We start from the raw sequence: 18,103 nt of genomic DNA, 5'->3' as shown, positions 1-18,103 counted from the left end.
ACTTAAACACAATACCTTAAATGCATGGCTGATTCTGGGGCGGGGGGTGGTGGGGAGGGAAAGCCTTACTGATGATAATTTTTTAAGCTATTAATTGCTACCGAAGCTGTCAGTATAGTCTTAGGTGATGTTCTTCTGTTTTAATTACCAAATTAGGAAGAACAGGATGTAAAGCATCAAACTACTCATAGTAAGCAGTTGAATCTCAGACATTCAAATGACAGAGTTAAACTCCCAATAAAAGTACAAAGAAGAAAATGCACATAAGTGCAGAAATTAATAAATAGACTCTCAATATGCAGTGGCAGGAAAATGATATGCAGCCTCTTTAAAAACTAAAAAGTTACGGACACCTGGGTCACTCAGCCAGTTAAGCGTCTGACTCTTGGTTTCAGCTCAGGTCATGATCTCATGGTTCATGGGTTTGAGCCCCATGTCGGCCTCTGTGCTGACAGCACAGAGCCTGTTTGGGATTCTCTCTCTCCGCCCCTCCCCTGTTCTCTCTTTCAAATAAACCTTAAAAAAATAAAGACAAACTTAGAAAAGTCAAAAAAAAAAAAAAGAGGTATTTTGCATATGCCATTTTCTCAGCTATTTCCTACTTTAAGTTCTTTGGATTTTCATCTGAGAATGAAAAACAATTGTTTCACTCTAACATTTATTTTTTCCATTAAAATGAATTCACTTTTAATTCTTAGAAACTAAATATAAATATATTGTGTTTGTATGCCATGTGTAAAAATATATATTAGGTAGTATCAAGAAAGTTACCCATGTTATCGTCACTAGGACACAATTAGCACTGTGTGTGACTATATTCAGACATACATAAATATGCCTTTCCAAAATGAGGACTCAACTCATAAATGTGTACCTGGCCTTTTTTTTTTAAACTAAAAATATCATAAAAATAAGTATTCTTCAAAGAACAGGATTTTGTAGTTGCATAATATTAAATTTTATGACTATTTATTAACATAACTGTTACCTTATTGAAAGTAGTTTCTTTTGTGCCTTTAAAATAATGCTGGGGTTCGGGGGAGAGATTTGTACTTTTCTATTTCTGAAAAAAAATGCATTTCTAATAACATTCTTACACAGTTTCTCTGAAATGGCATTACCGAATCACAGATTATAAACACTTTTAGGATTCTTGATATATATTACCCAATTACCCTCAAGAATTTAGTATCCAACTTTCACTCTTATCAGCAACACATAAGAGAGGCCTTTCACCGTTTCTCTGAAAACACTGGATATTATCAATTTTTTGGCAAATTATTTTTTAATGGTAAAATTAAAAGGTCTTATAATGAACCAGAGACTTCGGAGAAAACACTCTAATACTTTACCTTCTTCAGTTGACTTTTTTTAATTCTCTCAACAGGAAGAGGTTTGCCATCATGGAAGTTGGTAAGAATTACTGCAATGGCTGTCAAAGTTTTGCCCTTAAAAAATGTTTTAAAAGACAAATGGTCAGATTCTGAAACTCAGTTGGCCATAGAACATTCTAAAACCAATTTAAAAATCAAGTAAGCAAATATTATGTAGTATTCAAGGCCATAGGAACATACTATTGTATTAAATAATCTATGTATTAGTAAAAGTATTTTGTTGATTAGGAAATGCCTTCCCACACTGTATTACTAAGAATTATTAAATGATGTACTCCATAAAATACTATAAGCATCCCTGAGAAATGTCATTCTATTAAGTGATTGCTGTCCTAAGATTTTACATTTAACTCTGAACTAATAAATTTATCATGAAACTACAGCTATTTGCTTGCCATGTAGTTCAGAGCTAATTTAAAATGGTTAGTAATTCCAATATGCACATGATCTAATCATTTTATTTCATTTAAAGGTAACTGTAATACTTAAAACCTGTAACTTATCAAGCATAAAGGACATGGTGTTTCTTATGCATTTTTCTTAAATAAAAACACATAATTTTTCATTATTTTCCATAGCTGAATTTGTAATTAGCAACACAGACAGAACTCTCTGGCAATTTTAAAACAGTTAAGGCAGCAGTTTTCTAAGTGTAGTCCACAGGCCCTAGGATTTCCCAGAACCCTCTCAGGAGTGTATGTGCAAATCCATTTTCATAATACTACCAAGACATTATTTGTGTTATATCTTTAGTAATGCCACAAAAGGGAGTTGTGGGTAAAACTGCTGGTGCCTTAGCATGAAACAAAGCCATTGGCACTACATTATACATTGTATTTTTAGCTGCCACATACTCACAGTTTAAAAAAAAAAAAATGCCAGTTTCATTTTAAGAATGTTCTGTAAGAATATTCTTGATGAAGCAGTACACATGAATTTTATTAAATCTTGCCTCAAGTACACACCTTTTTAATATTCTGTATAACAAGATGGGAAATACATATAAATTACTTCTGTTGCACACCAAAATATGAGGATTATCTACAGAAAAATTACTTGTGAGACTGAGGTTACAACCTCAACTAGCCACCATGCACCACCATGCATCATCACGTTTTCATGCTTAATTATTTATACTTGAAAGAATGACCAATAACCAGTTATTCATGACTGAGTGGTAGACTTTTTCTTGAAAAATGAACAAAGTAAGGCTATCTTTAAGGGCAAATAAACAGATTTGTTGTTAATGGTAAGATCTGAACTTTCAAGCAAAAATTAGAATGTTGGAACACTTATATCTGACACCATGAGCACAGGCAGCTTCCCAAAATATAAATGCCTAATATGATCAGCAGTAATACCAAAGAGTGTAAACTTTTGATCCTATACAATGAAATGCATCAACATCTGGCAGATGTGTGTAACTCAGTGAACCAATATTTTCTAAATAAGCAATGCCTGATGTTATAAAATCATGCATGATTAAAATATCCTTTCAATGGGCAAGCTAAACCAATGAATTTTAATGGAACAGAATACAAAACCATTCTAATACCATTTTTAAATTCTACATTGTAACTACTAACCTTTAATAAACTAATACTTGCTTAATTTCACTGTTGTATCAAAGAATTATAAAAGTTATCTAAAAAGGCTATTAAAATCCTCCTCCTGTTTCCCAACTACATATCTGCATGAGAACTAATCTTCGTTATGTACTTATACCAAAACACCATGTTACACCAGACCGAATGAATAAGCAGTTAGGACAATTCAAAATTCATCTTATTAGACCAAACATTAAAGTGATTTGCAAAAATGTAAAACAATGCCATTCTTATCAAAACTACTTTTGTTTTGGAATAGTCCTTTTTCATTTAAAAATACACTACTTATGTTAACAAGTAATGTATTTATTAACTATTATTTTAAAATAACTTAAATTTTTTTGTTTTAATGTCTAATACTATAAATATGGATATAACTCACAAAAACAAAAAGCTCTTTGAAATCCTCAAAAATTTTTAAGAGTATTAAGGGTTACCGAGACCAAAAAGTATAAAAACTGCTGGTGTAAGGCATCATAAAGGTATATTTAATACTCTGTATATCACAATACTATGATAGAATACAGTTTCATGTAACATTGTTGTCTTTCCCTTTTTTTAAAGAAAATTCATGAAAGATAATCTACTTGAATTTGAAAAATGAGAAACACATGTTTACACATTATTGCTAATCAACTAAACGAACCAAAAGAAAAAAAGTAGCCACATTTTAAGTGAAAAGACTTAGAGAAAACTGCTCCATACTGAAAGTGAAATCTAGTCCCACACTGACACCAACATATTCATATCTCTATCAACTTCAAAATTACTCCTATAAAATCATAATTACAAAATAAAATTAACCCAAGGGGCGCCTGGGTGGCTCAGTCGGTTGGGCAGCCGACTTCAGCTCAGGTCATGATCTCACGGTTGGTGAGTTCGAGCCCCGCGTCGGGCTCTGTGCTGACAGCTCAGAGCCTGGAGCCTGCTTCGGATTCTGTGTCTCCCCTTCTCTCTGCCCCTCCCCTGCTCATGCTCAGTTTCTCCCTATCTCTCAATAATGAATAAACATTAAAAAAAAAATTTTTTTAAATAAAATAAAATAAAATTAATTCAAGAAAAAAATAATTACCAAACCCATATCATCAGCTAAAATTCCTCCATGGACATTTTCTGGTCGATCCTTCTCAGAAAAATTTGTTATTGTGTTGTAGTAGAAGTCACTTCGCTGTTCCCAAAACGGTGGAAGGTCTTTACTGTTTTCCCGTGAAACCATCCAAGCTAGAGCTTGTTTTTGATGTGGAAGCAATGGTGTTTCAACAGCCTATAAACAAAAGGAATGTCTTAAATAGAAATAAAACAAATCATTTTTTTTCCCCATGCAGATTCTGGAAAACACTTGATCTTGTGCTAAAAACTATATAGATACACAGCATATTTTAAAATTCCAAATAGTTTTAAATAGAAAATATTGGCTCAGTACCTCAGCTGGCTCCATTTCATGAGTTTTATCATCTTCTTTTAAATCTTCAAACAATTTGTCAAATTCTGTTTTAAGCTACAACAAATAATACCAAGAAACATCATGAAACAAATTAAAATAATCTCACTTCAGACTTTTCAAATCATTTAATTAACTAAAAGATTTGAATACCAAAAGGTACCTAAAATATTCTTTCACTGAAGCAGTATGAATAGGTGCTACACTGTTCACTGTTCACTGAAGCAGTATGTTCACTACACTGTTCACTGAAGCAGTATGAATAGGTGCTTTGGGTATAAAAGGTTAACCATAGGGGTGCCTGGGTGGCTCAGTTGTTGAGCAACTGACTTCGGCTCAGGTCATGATCTCACAAGTTCGTGAGTTTGTGCCCAGCATCAGGTTCTGTGCTGACAGCTCAGAACCTGAAGCCTACTTCAGATTCTGTGTCTCCCTCTCTCTACCCCTCCCATGCTCATGCCCTGTCTCTCTCTCTCTCTCTCTCTCTCAAAAATAAATAAACATTAAAAAAAAATTTTTTTTTAAGGTAACCGTGTTAGAATCAAAAGAATACAGAAGAGAGAAATCTGAGGCTTGTCCCAGTTTTATCACAAACTAACCCATATACAACATTGAGCGAGAGACTTAACCTTTATGGCCCTTTATCTTATTCCTGTAAAATGAAAAGGATAATTTAGATTTACAGTGTCTCTAAGGTTCCTTCTGCCACTGAAATTCTGTGAGCCTATTAGTTGTATTCAAACAATTTTGGCAGATCCTACCAGGCATATTTGACTTTTTTCATGTCAAAGACATTTCATTTACTATTACTAAAACAAAGAACTTGCTATGTGCTACAAAATATTAAGAGATGATTTCAATCTTACACTAATTTAGCTGGTTCTTTAAACTGATCTAGTCTAGGGGCACTTGGGTCACTCAGTCAGTTGAGCAGCCGACTTGGGCTCAGGTCACGATCTCACAGATAATGAGTTTGAGCCTCACATCTGGCTTGCTGCTGTCAGTGCATAGGCCACTTTGGATCCTCTGTCCCTCCCCCACTCATGCTCTCTCTCTCAAAAATAAATAAAAACATTAGCACAGGCTCAAGCCCTACTAATAATGATCAGGTAAAATATAGCAACTGCAATTAGACAAAAAGGCTAACACAGATGGGTAAAGACAAAAAAGATTTGATGTGAATTATAGACTAATCTCCATTGATTTATTTTACATCTTTTTTTCTAAATTAACTCAGCCTAACAGTATCTTAGCTCACAAATTAGACAAAGTAAGAACTATACTAATGCTAAGATTTAGAATTAATTTCTCTTTGCATTTCATTTGCAACCTTATTGAATGAAAGTTTCAAGCTTCAATTTTTTAAAGTTAATATTTGGACATTAAAAAAATTTCATGTAATACAAAAATATTAAAACATACTAAAATATCCCATGCCTATCTATACAACAACGCATGTGTTTTAAAATATGTATGAATGTGTATGCATTACCTATCATTACTTTCCTTTTACATAAATGTTTTTCATATATATTCTATTTATTCTACAGCATGTTTCATAACTTAATATATCTGAAGATCACAAATACCAGCATATACATATTTATCTTATTCTTTTAAACATCAATCTTCAACATTTAACATTTACTTTTAAGATTATAAAATAAAACAGAAGCATACCTGTTCAGTTGTCATCTGTACTGCAGCATGAACTGGCATACTATAGCTTGGTCCAGCTCTTCCAGAGCCCCAACTACTTTCTAAACTGAATCCTAAAGCTGCAATTTACAAATGAAAATAATAAAATCACCAAATGAATTATCTTTCAGTAAGTAACTTTTAGAACTTGTATAAGTTGCATTAAAAAAAATCAATATATTTCAAAGATTTTTTAAAAATTAAAAGTCATTCAGGGACACCTGGGTGGCTCAGCAGGTTAAGACTCCGACTTTGGCTCAGGTCATGATCTTACAGTTTGTGAGTTCGAGCCCCGTGTCAGGCTCTGTGCTGACAGCTCAGAGCCTGGAGTCTGCTTCACATACTGTGAATCCCTCCCTCTCTGCCCTTCCCCCATTCACACTCTGTCTCTCTCTCTCTCAAAAATAAACATTAAAAAAAATAAAAACTAAAAGTCATTTAAAAAATACATTATTAAAATAATTCCACATTATTTGAACAAACTCTTGCCATATAAATACTTCTACTTCATTCGCTATTGGGAGATTCTTTTTGTCTATAATTTATCAAAGACAATACTTGCAAATTAGGGATTTCCAGATATTATCATTGGGGGAAATTAGAGGAGGGAATATAGGACCTTTTTGTACATATGTGTACGTGTACGCGAACACACATACTCCCTCCTATAAATCTATAATTATTTCAAAATAAAGAGAAAAAAATTCAGGGATTTCCTTAAAAAGATTCCTGAGAAAAGTTACAACTCAGAGCCTTCAACACAAATTGATTAGCCAAACTCAAGAAAAAATGTTTTACAATTCCTGCATCTTATGATATCAAAATAATAGAAGCTTAAACCCTAAACTTACTTTTTGGTGCAGGACCCAATTTAAATCCATGTTTCTTTAACTGATCTAAAACCGCTTTCCTATTTTCTTCTTTTCCCCAAAAAGTCATATGGAGAGGCATGGTAAAAGCATTGTTTGCACCAAAAGGAACGACCCTATTATATTTAAAAGCAGAAAAAAAAGGAGGGAATTAGAACTGTTATTTTCCACTTCCATGAAGAAGAATGTGACTATTAAATATTAGAAGTGTTGCATTTTAATTTTGCAAAGAAGTAAAATAAAGAACTATTTGGGCAAAGTAGAAAGACAGAAAAAGTACAGGGAACAGGATCAAAAACAACCAGAACAAAAGAGTGGTTTTTAGGAACAGAAAGCCAGAAGAAACGGAGAAGATGGAATAAAGCAGAATAGCCTATAACTGAGATTATAAGACAGGTAAAATAGTAAATTTAATTGAGAAGATGGAGCTTTCACTAAAGGAACCACTATAGGTAGCAACTATTCTGAGAATGGGGACTGAATTGCAAGAATTACATGTGACCCTTGAACAGCATGGGGTTTAGGTACGCAGACCCCCTGGTGCCATCAAAAATCCACATATAACTTTTGACTCCCCCAAAACAACTAATAGCCTAATGTTGACCAGCAGCTTTACCAACAACACAACACATATTTTGTAGTTTACAGGAATTACATACTGTGTTCTTAAAGTAAGCTATAGAAAACATTAACAACATCATAAGGAAAATAAAATACATTCACATTACTATACTGCATTTATTAAAAAAAAATCTGCATATAATGGGGCCCGGGCAGGTCAAACCATTTTGTTCAAGGGTCAACTGTTTTTCTGATCAAGGATTCACTAAAAGTTTATTCTCAGTATCTGAAAAATTTAATAAACTGAGATTGGAGAAAACAAGTAAAGTGAGAAGATATTACTGAACATTTATCATCAAACTTCACCTTTTCATATCCTCAATATTCCATACTTCAACTGAGATCACAAACTAAATGCCTAAAAGAGAAAAGATAACCAAGGAGACTGGGAGTTTAAAAAAAAAAAAAAAAAAAAAAAGAAGTGGTAGAACCGGGAGAGGCAGTAAGGGCATTACGCAGGGTATTAAAGCAGGAGCTGCTACTCTGTTCCAGTCAACTAATGTCCTGTGAAAATGAAGGTCAGATCTGCCATTTGTCAACAGAAATATTAATAAATAATTTTTACATTAGGGAAAAAGTTACCCTGTATAAAATGTAGGATATCCAGGTATTTGAATACTGGAAATAAACGAAAAATTGCAAAACATGTAGGCAAAATGAAATGCACCTACATATGATCACAGGCTACCAGTTTACCACCTCAGGTTTAAACAAACAGTTCCCAACTCCCAAAACTATGCACTAAAAGGCTTGGACAGATGGTGTGGGCTTCCTAATATCTGAGCAAAGTCAATTTTTCTCTGTGGTAATAATTCAATAGGAAAGTGAAAGAACAGTTGTTTCATGGCTAAGGTAGTAGAGGCAGATGAGAAAAGAATTAACATATTAATTGAACACATACTAAAGGCACAGTGACAAAAGATGTCAGGGCAACTATACTGACTCTTAACCAATTCAAAGATTGCAACTTACAATTATTAAAACTAAACTCTGAAAGTACATTACCCTTCAATTTGTGCCAATTTGTTGTCCATGATATAGGCCAAAGCAGCTGCTAGATCTTTCTTTAAATGGCCAACCTGATTTCCATTCACATTGTTTACTTTAACTGCATTCTTATCATAGGGGTTATTGGGTTCCCGTTGTAATGCAACCATTTCATTATTATTAACCTAATGAAATAATCAACAGATAATATTATAAATAATAAACATACAATAGGAGCTTTCTTCATCAAACTTTATCTGGGATTTCCATTCATTTTTTAATGCTTACCAAATAACACTTCATATAAGAAATATGTATTTTCTTGGATTCATATTTGTAATAGTAATATAAAAAGCATATTTTATAATGATTCTTTTACAGCATTTTTTTAACTTACATTCACTGGGAAGTTAACAAATCCTTGATATCTGAAAGATACAATCAAAACTAAATAAAAGATTCACACTGTCTAAAATTTTCAACATCATAACTTCTGGAAACAGGTAATCTTTATGGAGTGCTTATTACATACCATTATTCTAAGTACATAACAGAGATTTGACTTTTTAAATCCTCACAACACTACTGGTAGATACTGTCATTACACTCAATTTTACAGATGAAGACTAAAGCATAGAAAAGTTAAGTAACTTGCCCAAAGTCACAAAGCTAGTAGTATAGCAGAGCTAGAATTTAAATCCAGGAAGGCTGGTTCCTAAGTCTGATTTCTCCAGACTCTAAAAGGGGGAAAGATATTAATTATAAGTCAGAATGGATCTGAATAAGAAAATATATCCAACCTTCAACTCATGCCATTTCTGATTTCACTTGACTAAAAGTTGGCTGAAGATAACATCATTGAAAATGGAAGAGTAAGGACTTTTGAAAATTCTTGCATAAAAGCAATGAAAAATCTGACAGAAATGGTCAGAATCAACTTTTCCAGACATCTGGAAACCAGCCAAAATACTGGAGAAACCCTGAGCAGGGGTGTTAATTCAAGAAAAACAACTGATGGACACCTGGGTGGCTCAGTTGGTTAAGCGTCCGACTTCGGCTCAAGTCATAATCTCCTAGTTTGTGAGTTCGAGCTCCATGTCGGGCTCTGTGCTGACAGCTCAGAGCCTGAAGCCTGTTTCAGATTCTCTCTCTCTCTCTCTCTCTCTCTCTCTCTCTCTCTGCCCCTCCCCCACTCAGTCTCTGTCTCTCTCTCTCAAAAATAAATATTTTAAAAAATTAAAAAAAAAAAAAAAACAAGGAAGAAAAACAGCTGAACATTAGTGCCCTAGTTCCATCTCCAGCTTTCAGCTGCATTATAGCCTTTAAAAATAACAATCTTCTGGGGGTGCCTGGGTGGCTCAGCCAGTTGAATGCCTGACTCTTGATTTCAGCTCAGGTCATGATCTCATCATGGCTCATGGGGTACAGCCCCTCCGGCTTTGCGCTGACAACACGGAGCCTGCTAGGGATTCTCTTTTTGCCCCCATCCCAGATCAAAATAAACAAACATTAAAAAAAAATAATAACCTATGAAAATTCTTGGTGTAGTCTAGCAGTCACTAGAGGGAGTATAATGGAACAGAATCTTTCAAAGATTCATTCCCAAAGAACTGTCATTATTTGACCTGTATCAAGGTGCTCCAGAAGATCCCCACCTGCAAAGTGATTTCTCTTTGATCTCTCAGCTCATCCACCACAAAAAACCTCCCTTGGGTGAATGTTGATCAAAAACAATTTTACAGGCAGTGAATAACAAGTGGAGTAAACAATACAATAACCAAAAGGATTAAAAGGAAAGCTGAGGACTAAGATGTTCATAGGGGCTTTGAAAAGCTCCAATACATTCCTGGGAATGTAGAAGGCCATATGCAAGCATAGGGCTATATACATGCAAAGGGCTGTACATATGATCAGGAAAAGACCTGAGAAGACCCTGAGCTCTCACCTCTGGATAAACTTGAGGTTCTGAACAACCAGGACATGAAGGTTAAGGCAGAGTTGTCAACTGCCTGGCTGAGTGCTGAAGGAGTGCCCCAAATGCAAACAGACCCTCTCTTACTAAATATTGATTGATGCACAGACCCTCTCTTACTAAAGACTGACAGATGTACAGACCCTCTCTTACTAAAGACTGACAGATGTACAGACCCTCTCTTACTAAAGACTGACAGATGTACTGGCTCTGGTATAATCATAAGCTGACCATTAAGCTAACCATGCAAAGACATCAGTAGATTACACAGGGTTAATTCAGAAAAGTCATTAAACAAGCAACAATTACTAAAATCAGCAACAACAAACAACTCTGGAGATGAAGAATCTAATTTTTACAGCTGCCACATTATTTTAAATGTCCACTTTTTAAAAAAAATTTTTTTTTAACATTTATTTATTTTTGAGAGACAGAGCATGAGCGGGGGAGGGGCAAAGAGAGAGAAGGAGACACAGAATCCGAAGCAGGCTGCAGGCTCTGATCAAGCTGTCAGTACAGAGCCTGATGCGGGGCTCGAACCCACAAACTGGGAGATCATGACCTGAGCAAAAGTCGGATGCTCAACTGACTGAGCCACCTAGGCGTCCTTAAATGTCCACTTTTCAACATCAAAAAAATGAGACATGCAAAGAAATGAGAAGGTATGGTTTACTCATAGGAAAAAAGCTACCAACTATCCCTAAGAAAGCACAGGTGTTTGCCCTAACTAGAAAAAAAATTTTAAGTATGTTCAAAAACCTAAAGAAAACCATGTACTAAAGGAGAAAGCACAATAAATAAGTAGGTCTCACCAAATAGAATTTCTGTTGTCAAGAGTATAATAAAGTCAAAAAATTCACTAGAGAGGCTCAACAGCAGATATGAGGAGGCAGAAGAGTCAATTGTTCAAGACAGGTCAGTTACATTATTGAGTCTGAGGAACAGTTACAGAGTCTGAGGAATAGAAAGAAAAAAGAATGAAGAAATATGAACAGGCCTCAGAGACCTGTGGGACAACAGCAACCCTATCTGACATTCACATACTGAGTCTCAGAAGAGAAGAAAAGGGGAAGAAATAATAGCCAAAAACTCCCCAAAATATGATAAAAAACATTAATCTATACATCTTAGAAGTGCAACAAACTCCAAATAAACTAACCTCAAAGAGATGCAAACCCAGACACATCATAATCAAGCTGTGGAAAAAAATTCTTGAAAGCAACAAGAGGTACAATTCATTTATAAGGGATCCTCAGTAAGATTAACATCAGAAAGCAGAGGCCAAAAGACAGTGGAATAACTTTTCAAAGTGCTTCAAAAACTTCAGCCAAGATTTCTATATCGGATAAAACTATCCTTCAAAAGTACAGGAGAAATTAAAACATTCCAGTTAGGGGTGCCTGGGTGGCTCAGTAGGTTAAGCATCAGACTCTTGGTTTTGGTTCAGGTCACGATCTCATGGTTTGTGAGTTCAAGCCCTGTGTCAGACTCTGCACTGACAGTGTGGAGCATGCTTGGGATTCTCTCTCTCCCTCTCTCTCAAAATAAATAAAATAAATAAAATAAATATTTAAAATAAATAAGTAAAATATAATACATACAAATCAAAATGTTGGAGACCATAAAAACAAAGAAAACATGGTCCAAGCACCAAGACAAGAAAGGACATATTAAAAAAAAAAAATTAAAATAACAAAAAGAATTACAACTAATCATAACAATACTTTCAGAATAGGAAAGAAATAATCTATTATAAAATACTTTGATGTGTCTAGATATAAAAACTTTAACCATAAACTTACCAAAAACACACTTAAAAAAAAAAGTTAAAAATTAGCAATGCCAACGTTATATATCAAAACTTAAATGATACAGTCAATGCAGTACTTTGAAGAATGTTTAAAAGATTGAAATGTATTAAATTATTACAAGTTCAAATCAAATATCTAAAAATAAAACAAAAATAGGAAACAGAATATAAAACGAATGAAGAAAAATAATAACCAGAAAAAAAAAAATCCAAGAAAGGTTGCTTGAAAACATGAAAAATATAAATCTCTATAGAGGCTAATCATAAAAACTAGACACAAATATATGGGGTGCCTTGGTGGCTCAGTCAGTTGAGCGTCCAACTCTTGATTTCAGCTCAGGTAATGATCCCAGGGTCATGGGATCAAGCCCTCCCTCGGGCTCCACCCCAAGCATGGAACCTGCTTAAGCTTCTCTTTCTCTGCCCTTCTCTCTCTCTCTCTCTCTCTCTCTCTCTCTCTCTCTCTCTGCCCTTATCTCTCCCTCTTTCTCACTCCCCCCCCCCCGACCCCATCCTTCTCCCTCATTTGGGCTCTCTCTCTTAAAAACAAAACAAAAAAACAAGACACAAATATAGAACACAAAGAATAAAGACCTGTATATAACCATAAACACAGTTAAAATATTTTCAAGTATAAATGTTACTAATACTCTGTAGCAATACATTTGGAAATTTAAATAAAATAGATGCTTTTCTTTAAAAATATAAGTTGCCAAAATTGACTCAATAAGTATTTGAATCATGCGCAGTTTGAATGAAGCTAGAATTAAAAGGTACACACTGTTTGATTTAATGCATATAAAGTTCCAGAACAGGCTAAATTAATCAATAACAACAAACTTAGATTGTAGTTGTTAGTACAGGTACAGCAGAAATGACTGCAGCAAGACACAAGAGAACTTTCAGGGATGATGGAAATAATCTATACCCTGACTGGAATGGTGATTATCACATATATGTATTTGTCAAAACTATTAGAATAATATACTTAAAAATGTGTGCATTTTCTCATGTAAACCACATGTCAATAGAGCTGGAAAAAAGTTGAAAATAGTAAGTATGAACAGATAAATACCTCAATTTTTATTACAATACATTTTCATAATAATGATTAACTCCAAAATGTCCATCAATAAGGAAATTTAAGGTACCATATAGACTTGTATTGATGTGAAAAGATATTCCTAATATTCTACCAAGAGAAAGAAGGGTAATCACTGTAATGGGCATATTATGATCTCATTTTTTAAATACATAACGTGATTTCAATTTACATGCATATGTTCACAGAATAAAGTGTAGAAAAATAAAATGAGTAAGTTATGGTCCAGGATGGTAGACTACAAGAAGATTTAGTGCTTTTTCTTTTAGCCATTTTAAAATAATGAATATGTATTACCTATAAAATACATTTTGAAAAATTAAAAAAGCGATGATTACTTTTAATGAGCTTACCACATTTACATTAGCTTACCAGTGTCATAGAAATTATTCTAAGATCAACAAATAGTGAATGTTCTAAGATCAGAAACAACCATAATCTAGCATTTCACAATGGCTTAAAATAATTTAGAAAACAATCTAAGTTTTGAAAAAAACACAAATTAGAAATAGGAAAGCTCAGAGATGGATATGAGAACTAAAGAAGAGATGGACATGATAAGAATTGACTTCAGGAAAAAATCAGAAATGAAAAACTATTTCAGAATTAAAAACTAAAGAAGAACACAAAAGTCCACAGACTTTATGGAAAACATGGTAAGGGAAATAAAGGACGAAAAATTAAAAAGTGAAAAAAATATGAAAGTATTTCAGAGGAAGAAATAACCACATACACAGGCATATATATATATATGCAGAAGAGATCTAATACATACAGAGTAGAATGGAGTCCCTAAAGGACAAAGCAAGTATTTAAAACTGTAATTAAAGAAAATTTTTGTGAAATAGAAGAAAATGAAGTTACAGAGCAATCATAAGACGTACCTTAATAAAACTACTAGGCTTCAAGCTTATGAAAAATGCCCTTTAGTCATCAAGGCAAAAATTTCCAATTCACTTATATATGGGAGAAAAATCATGCTGGTATCAGAATTCTCACCAGCAACATTTATGCAACATCAAATTATCATGGAGAGAACATATGGGTCAAGGACTTTATATTCAGCCGAAAGTGCTCTTTAAGTATAAATATCACAATTACAAACATACAAAAATTCAGGAAATCTTGTTCTTTCCTAAGGAATCTTCTAGATAACACATTTCAGACAATTACAAAATAATCTAAGAAGCTGCAATATAAAGAAAATACAGGAGAATTAAACACTAGACAAATCCATATCATGAAATTCTTTCCCAAAGAATTTCCTAAGAATATGCTTCGGACAACCAAAAAATTATTTGAGAAGCTTTGACATAAGAAAAATATGAGGGAATAGAAGAACTGACAAATGCAGAACCTTGCATAGCACAAAAAATGTAAAATAAAAAAGTAAAAAAAAAAAGCAACCCACAAAACAAATGTAGCTTCTGCAACAAATCAATGACATGAAGAAAAGGAACATAACCACCAAAGGTAGTGTATGAACTTTCTTTGATACCAATTTTTAAAAAAGGACCTATAAAAAGACATTTTTAAACAATCAAGAAAACAGATTATGGATTAGTTGCTGGATGTAATAAGAAATTATTATTTTGTTAAGTATGAAAATGACAAGAGAAGTCTGAACTTTTTTAGAGATACGTACTGAATTATACGGATGTAAACTAATACAATAGAGATTTTTAGGACTAAAGGATAAAAGAAAAAGAAAAAGTGATGAAACAAATGTGCAAAAAATTTGTTAACTGCTGAATCTGGATCACAGGTATGTGGTTTACTACATTATTCTACTTTCACACGTTTAAAACATTTCCTAAGAAGTTAAAAAATAGAACTAGAGACATATCATCGAAATAGCACAGAAACATACTACATAACCATAACAAAGAAAATTACTGACCAGAGAAAGTCCTATATACTACCTCTCTCTCTCTCTCTCTCTCTCTCTCTCTCTCTCTCTCTCTCACACACACACACACACACACACACACACACACACACACACACTGCAAACAGAGACAAGGACAGACAGACATAGGGAGAAAAACTGGGAGACAGTCTTACTACAGAAAGGAAAAAAAAAGGACCTAAAAACAGATAATTCCCTTATCTAGTAGGAATTAATCTTCCTAAATTAGAAATACTAGAGTACAGAAACATCCTGAGGGACACAAGAGAAGGCAAAGAACTGACTTGGAAGTCACTTTGCAAATGTACCTAGTATCTGTACTTCCTGAACAAATCATCTTATCTTCTTAAGCTTCAGTTCCTCAGTTATAGAGAGGGGCTAATAGGGGCACCTGGGTGGCTCAACCGGTTGAGCGTCCAGCTCTTGATTTCAGGCTCAGGTTATGATCCTAGAGTCATGGGATCAAGCGCCCAGTGGAGCCTGGTAAAGATTCTCTCTTCTCTCTCTCTCTCCCTCTGCCCCTCTCTCCCACTCGCGCCCTCTCTCTAAAAATTAAAAAAAAAAAAGGGGGGGGGCAGGGGGATAATAGATGTCCTATCTGCCACACAATCATTGCAGCCATCAAATGAGACCATTTAGGAAAAAGTGTTTTGTATATTATAAACAGGATACAAGTGCCCAAAAAAAGGAAAAAAACAATTAGTCATTAGGTTATTTGATATCTCTTGCTCACATACACTCTAATTACTTAAAATAAGTATTAATTATAAAACCACCTTCCAATTCTTATCTTCTAGATATTATCTTCTAAGTATATTTCATCGTAATATCTAATATTATACTCACTACTCCTGTGTAATAGCGTAGTCCAACTACATGACCTCTCAAAGTTCCAAATAAAACTGAATCTAGCTCTTCATCACTAGTTAGGAAATCGTCTGGAGGTATAATATCTTGGAATTCAAAACGGGGAAAGAAAGTTGGATATGAGAGGCGTGGAAAATTTCCATGGGCTCCGTATTGGACAGTCTGCAAGTACTTCCAAACAGGATCTCTATTTAAAAAAGCACAGAAAAACGATACAATATTTAATCAAGTATTTCCCAAAGACGATATTATATTTTTGGCCATTTGTTTTCTCATTTCAACATGTTAAATCTTTAGTGGGAATTGCCGCATATTGATAAGAGCTTCTCTGGGTAAAGCAGGGTGTGGAGTGGGGAAGGTTTCCAAGAACCCTACCTGTTCAGTGACGCCTCTTCTACCCACCAAGTACTCAAAATGAAAACTCCAACAAGGGTTTGCAAATCTCCTTCCTAGTGAAGATCATCTATTTAAATTGCGATGTATGTGATGTCTGTAACTCTAATTACATACCAAATTTCAACAGAAATTGAACTAGAAAAGGCTTGCAAATATAGAACTATTATTATACGTGAAGCTATTTATATCGTTACAGATAAATCGAGCACCCACTATCTTAATTCTCTCCAAACAGAACCCTTGTTTTATTCAGGCACCCAAATCACGCCATCACGGGAAGCTGAACTCAAGCTTCCCACTCCGTTGGTTTAAGGGTATCCTCAAACCCCTCATGGATAACTGTTTCAGGAACAGGCGTGTAAACCAATCTGAAAAATGGAAAATAAGAGGAAGCCGGCTGAGGCGCTTCCAGGAAGTTTCCACTCTTCCAAGAACAGATGGAAGCTATTTCCCCGCGTTTTCCTTTTACGCCGTACATTAATCTTCTGGCTCCACTGAAAATACATATTTCCATGCCTAAGAATGCACATAAACTGTGAGGTACTGGGGGACAAGGGCTGTCTTAATCGGCCCTTTATTTCGAGCACATCGCCTAGCGCACAGTGGGCATCTAACGGGTGTTTGCTCAATCGAGGTCCGGGCTACAGAGCGGAGCTTTGAACCCCAGGACCACCACAGCCCTTGGGAGAGATTTCCCCAAGGCCCTGGCATGAGGCTCGCCAGAGGAGCCTCCCCTCTCCAGCCAAGACTATGCATTTATTTCTCCCGCGGCGATACGAGCCACCAGCAGGACGAATACAAGCTGCACTGGGAACGCGAAGGGAGCTCGAAGGGAACGCGGGGAAGGTCAGGTTCATTTGGGGACGCCGACAGGCCGTTACCCCCTACGCCCCACCCCCTCCGCCCCCTTCACCTCTTGAACATCCAGGACATGGCGCTGAGCGGGTGACGAGCGGAACGCCTGGGCGCCCCAAATCGCTCTCGAGCCGCCTCGATACGCCTCCCTACAGGCCCCACTGCCGAGAAGCCCAAGGCAGATTCCGAGCGCCTGAAGAAAAGCGCACGACTGGAAGACGCGAGGCTAGTCAGACGTCGACGCCGTCGCCTTCTAGCAACAATCTGAGAGACCAGCGACGCTTCGTGACTGACATTGGCAAAGTCCAATCGCGAGGAAGGGGGCTAGGAAAATGAACCAATCAGAGCACAGAAAGGAGGGCAACTCCGCCCCACGCAGGGATTCAAAGACTGTAGGGGGTCCCGGCTGCAGGGGCGGTTCCATCCGGGTTCTTCCCCGCCCCCAAGGCGGGCGCGCGGGAAAGCCACGCGGCCCTTGGAGCTCGCGTGGCGTGTTGGCGGTGTCTGCGTTTTGTTTGATCCCTTGGTTCAAACACAGGGAGACGACTCTCTTTTCCACTGTTTGCCCCGGGCCT

The 18,103-nt window shown here is 35.6% G+C and overlaps 1 protein-coding gene across 6 annotated transcripts in view; it reads right to left on the bottom strand.

The window, feature by feature from the left end:
* Window positions 1–17,804, bottom strand: part of HLTF (helicase like transcription factor) — a 50,967-nt gene extending 33,163 nt beyond the window's left edge. For all 6 annotated transcript variants that reach the window (XM_045037462.1, XM_045037464.1, XM_045037463.1 and 3 more), the window contains exons 1-8: window positions 17,587–17,804; window positions 16,257–16,464; window positions 8,636–8,802; window positions 6,992–7,125; window positions 6,123–6,220; window positions 4,425–4,499; window positions 4,074–4,265; window positions 1,353–1,448 (exon numbers count right to left, since the gene is read on the bottom strand). In XM_045037462.1, the coding sequence (XP_044893397.1) occupies window positions 1,353–1,448; window positions 4,074–4,265; window positions 4,425–4,499; window positions 6,123–6,220; window positions 6,992–7,125; window positions 8,636–8,802; window positions 16,257–16,464; window positions 17,587–17,606 (990 nt within the window). In that variant the 5' untranslated portion in view covers window positions 17,607–17,804. The remainder of the gene's footprint in view (window positions 1–1,352; window positions 1,449–4,073; window positions 4,266–4,424; window positions 4,500–6,122; window positions 6,221–6,991; window positions 7,126–8,635; window positions 8,803–16,256; window positions 16,465–17,586) is intronic.
* Between the last annotated feature and the right edge of the window lie 299 nt (window positions 17,805–18,103).

Source organism: Felis catus, chromosome C2 (genome assembly GCF_018350175.1).
Source record: "Felis catus isolate Fca126 chromosome C2, F.catus_Fca126_mat1.0, whole genome shotgun sequence".
Lineage (NCBI taxonomy): Eukaryota > Metazoa > Chordata > Mammalia > Carnivora > Felidae > Felis > Felis catus.
Note: the sequence above shows the minus strand (reverse complement) of the source record. Positions and strands in the feature narration are given on the sequence as shown.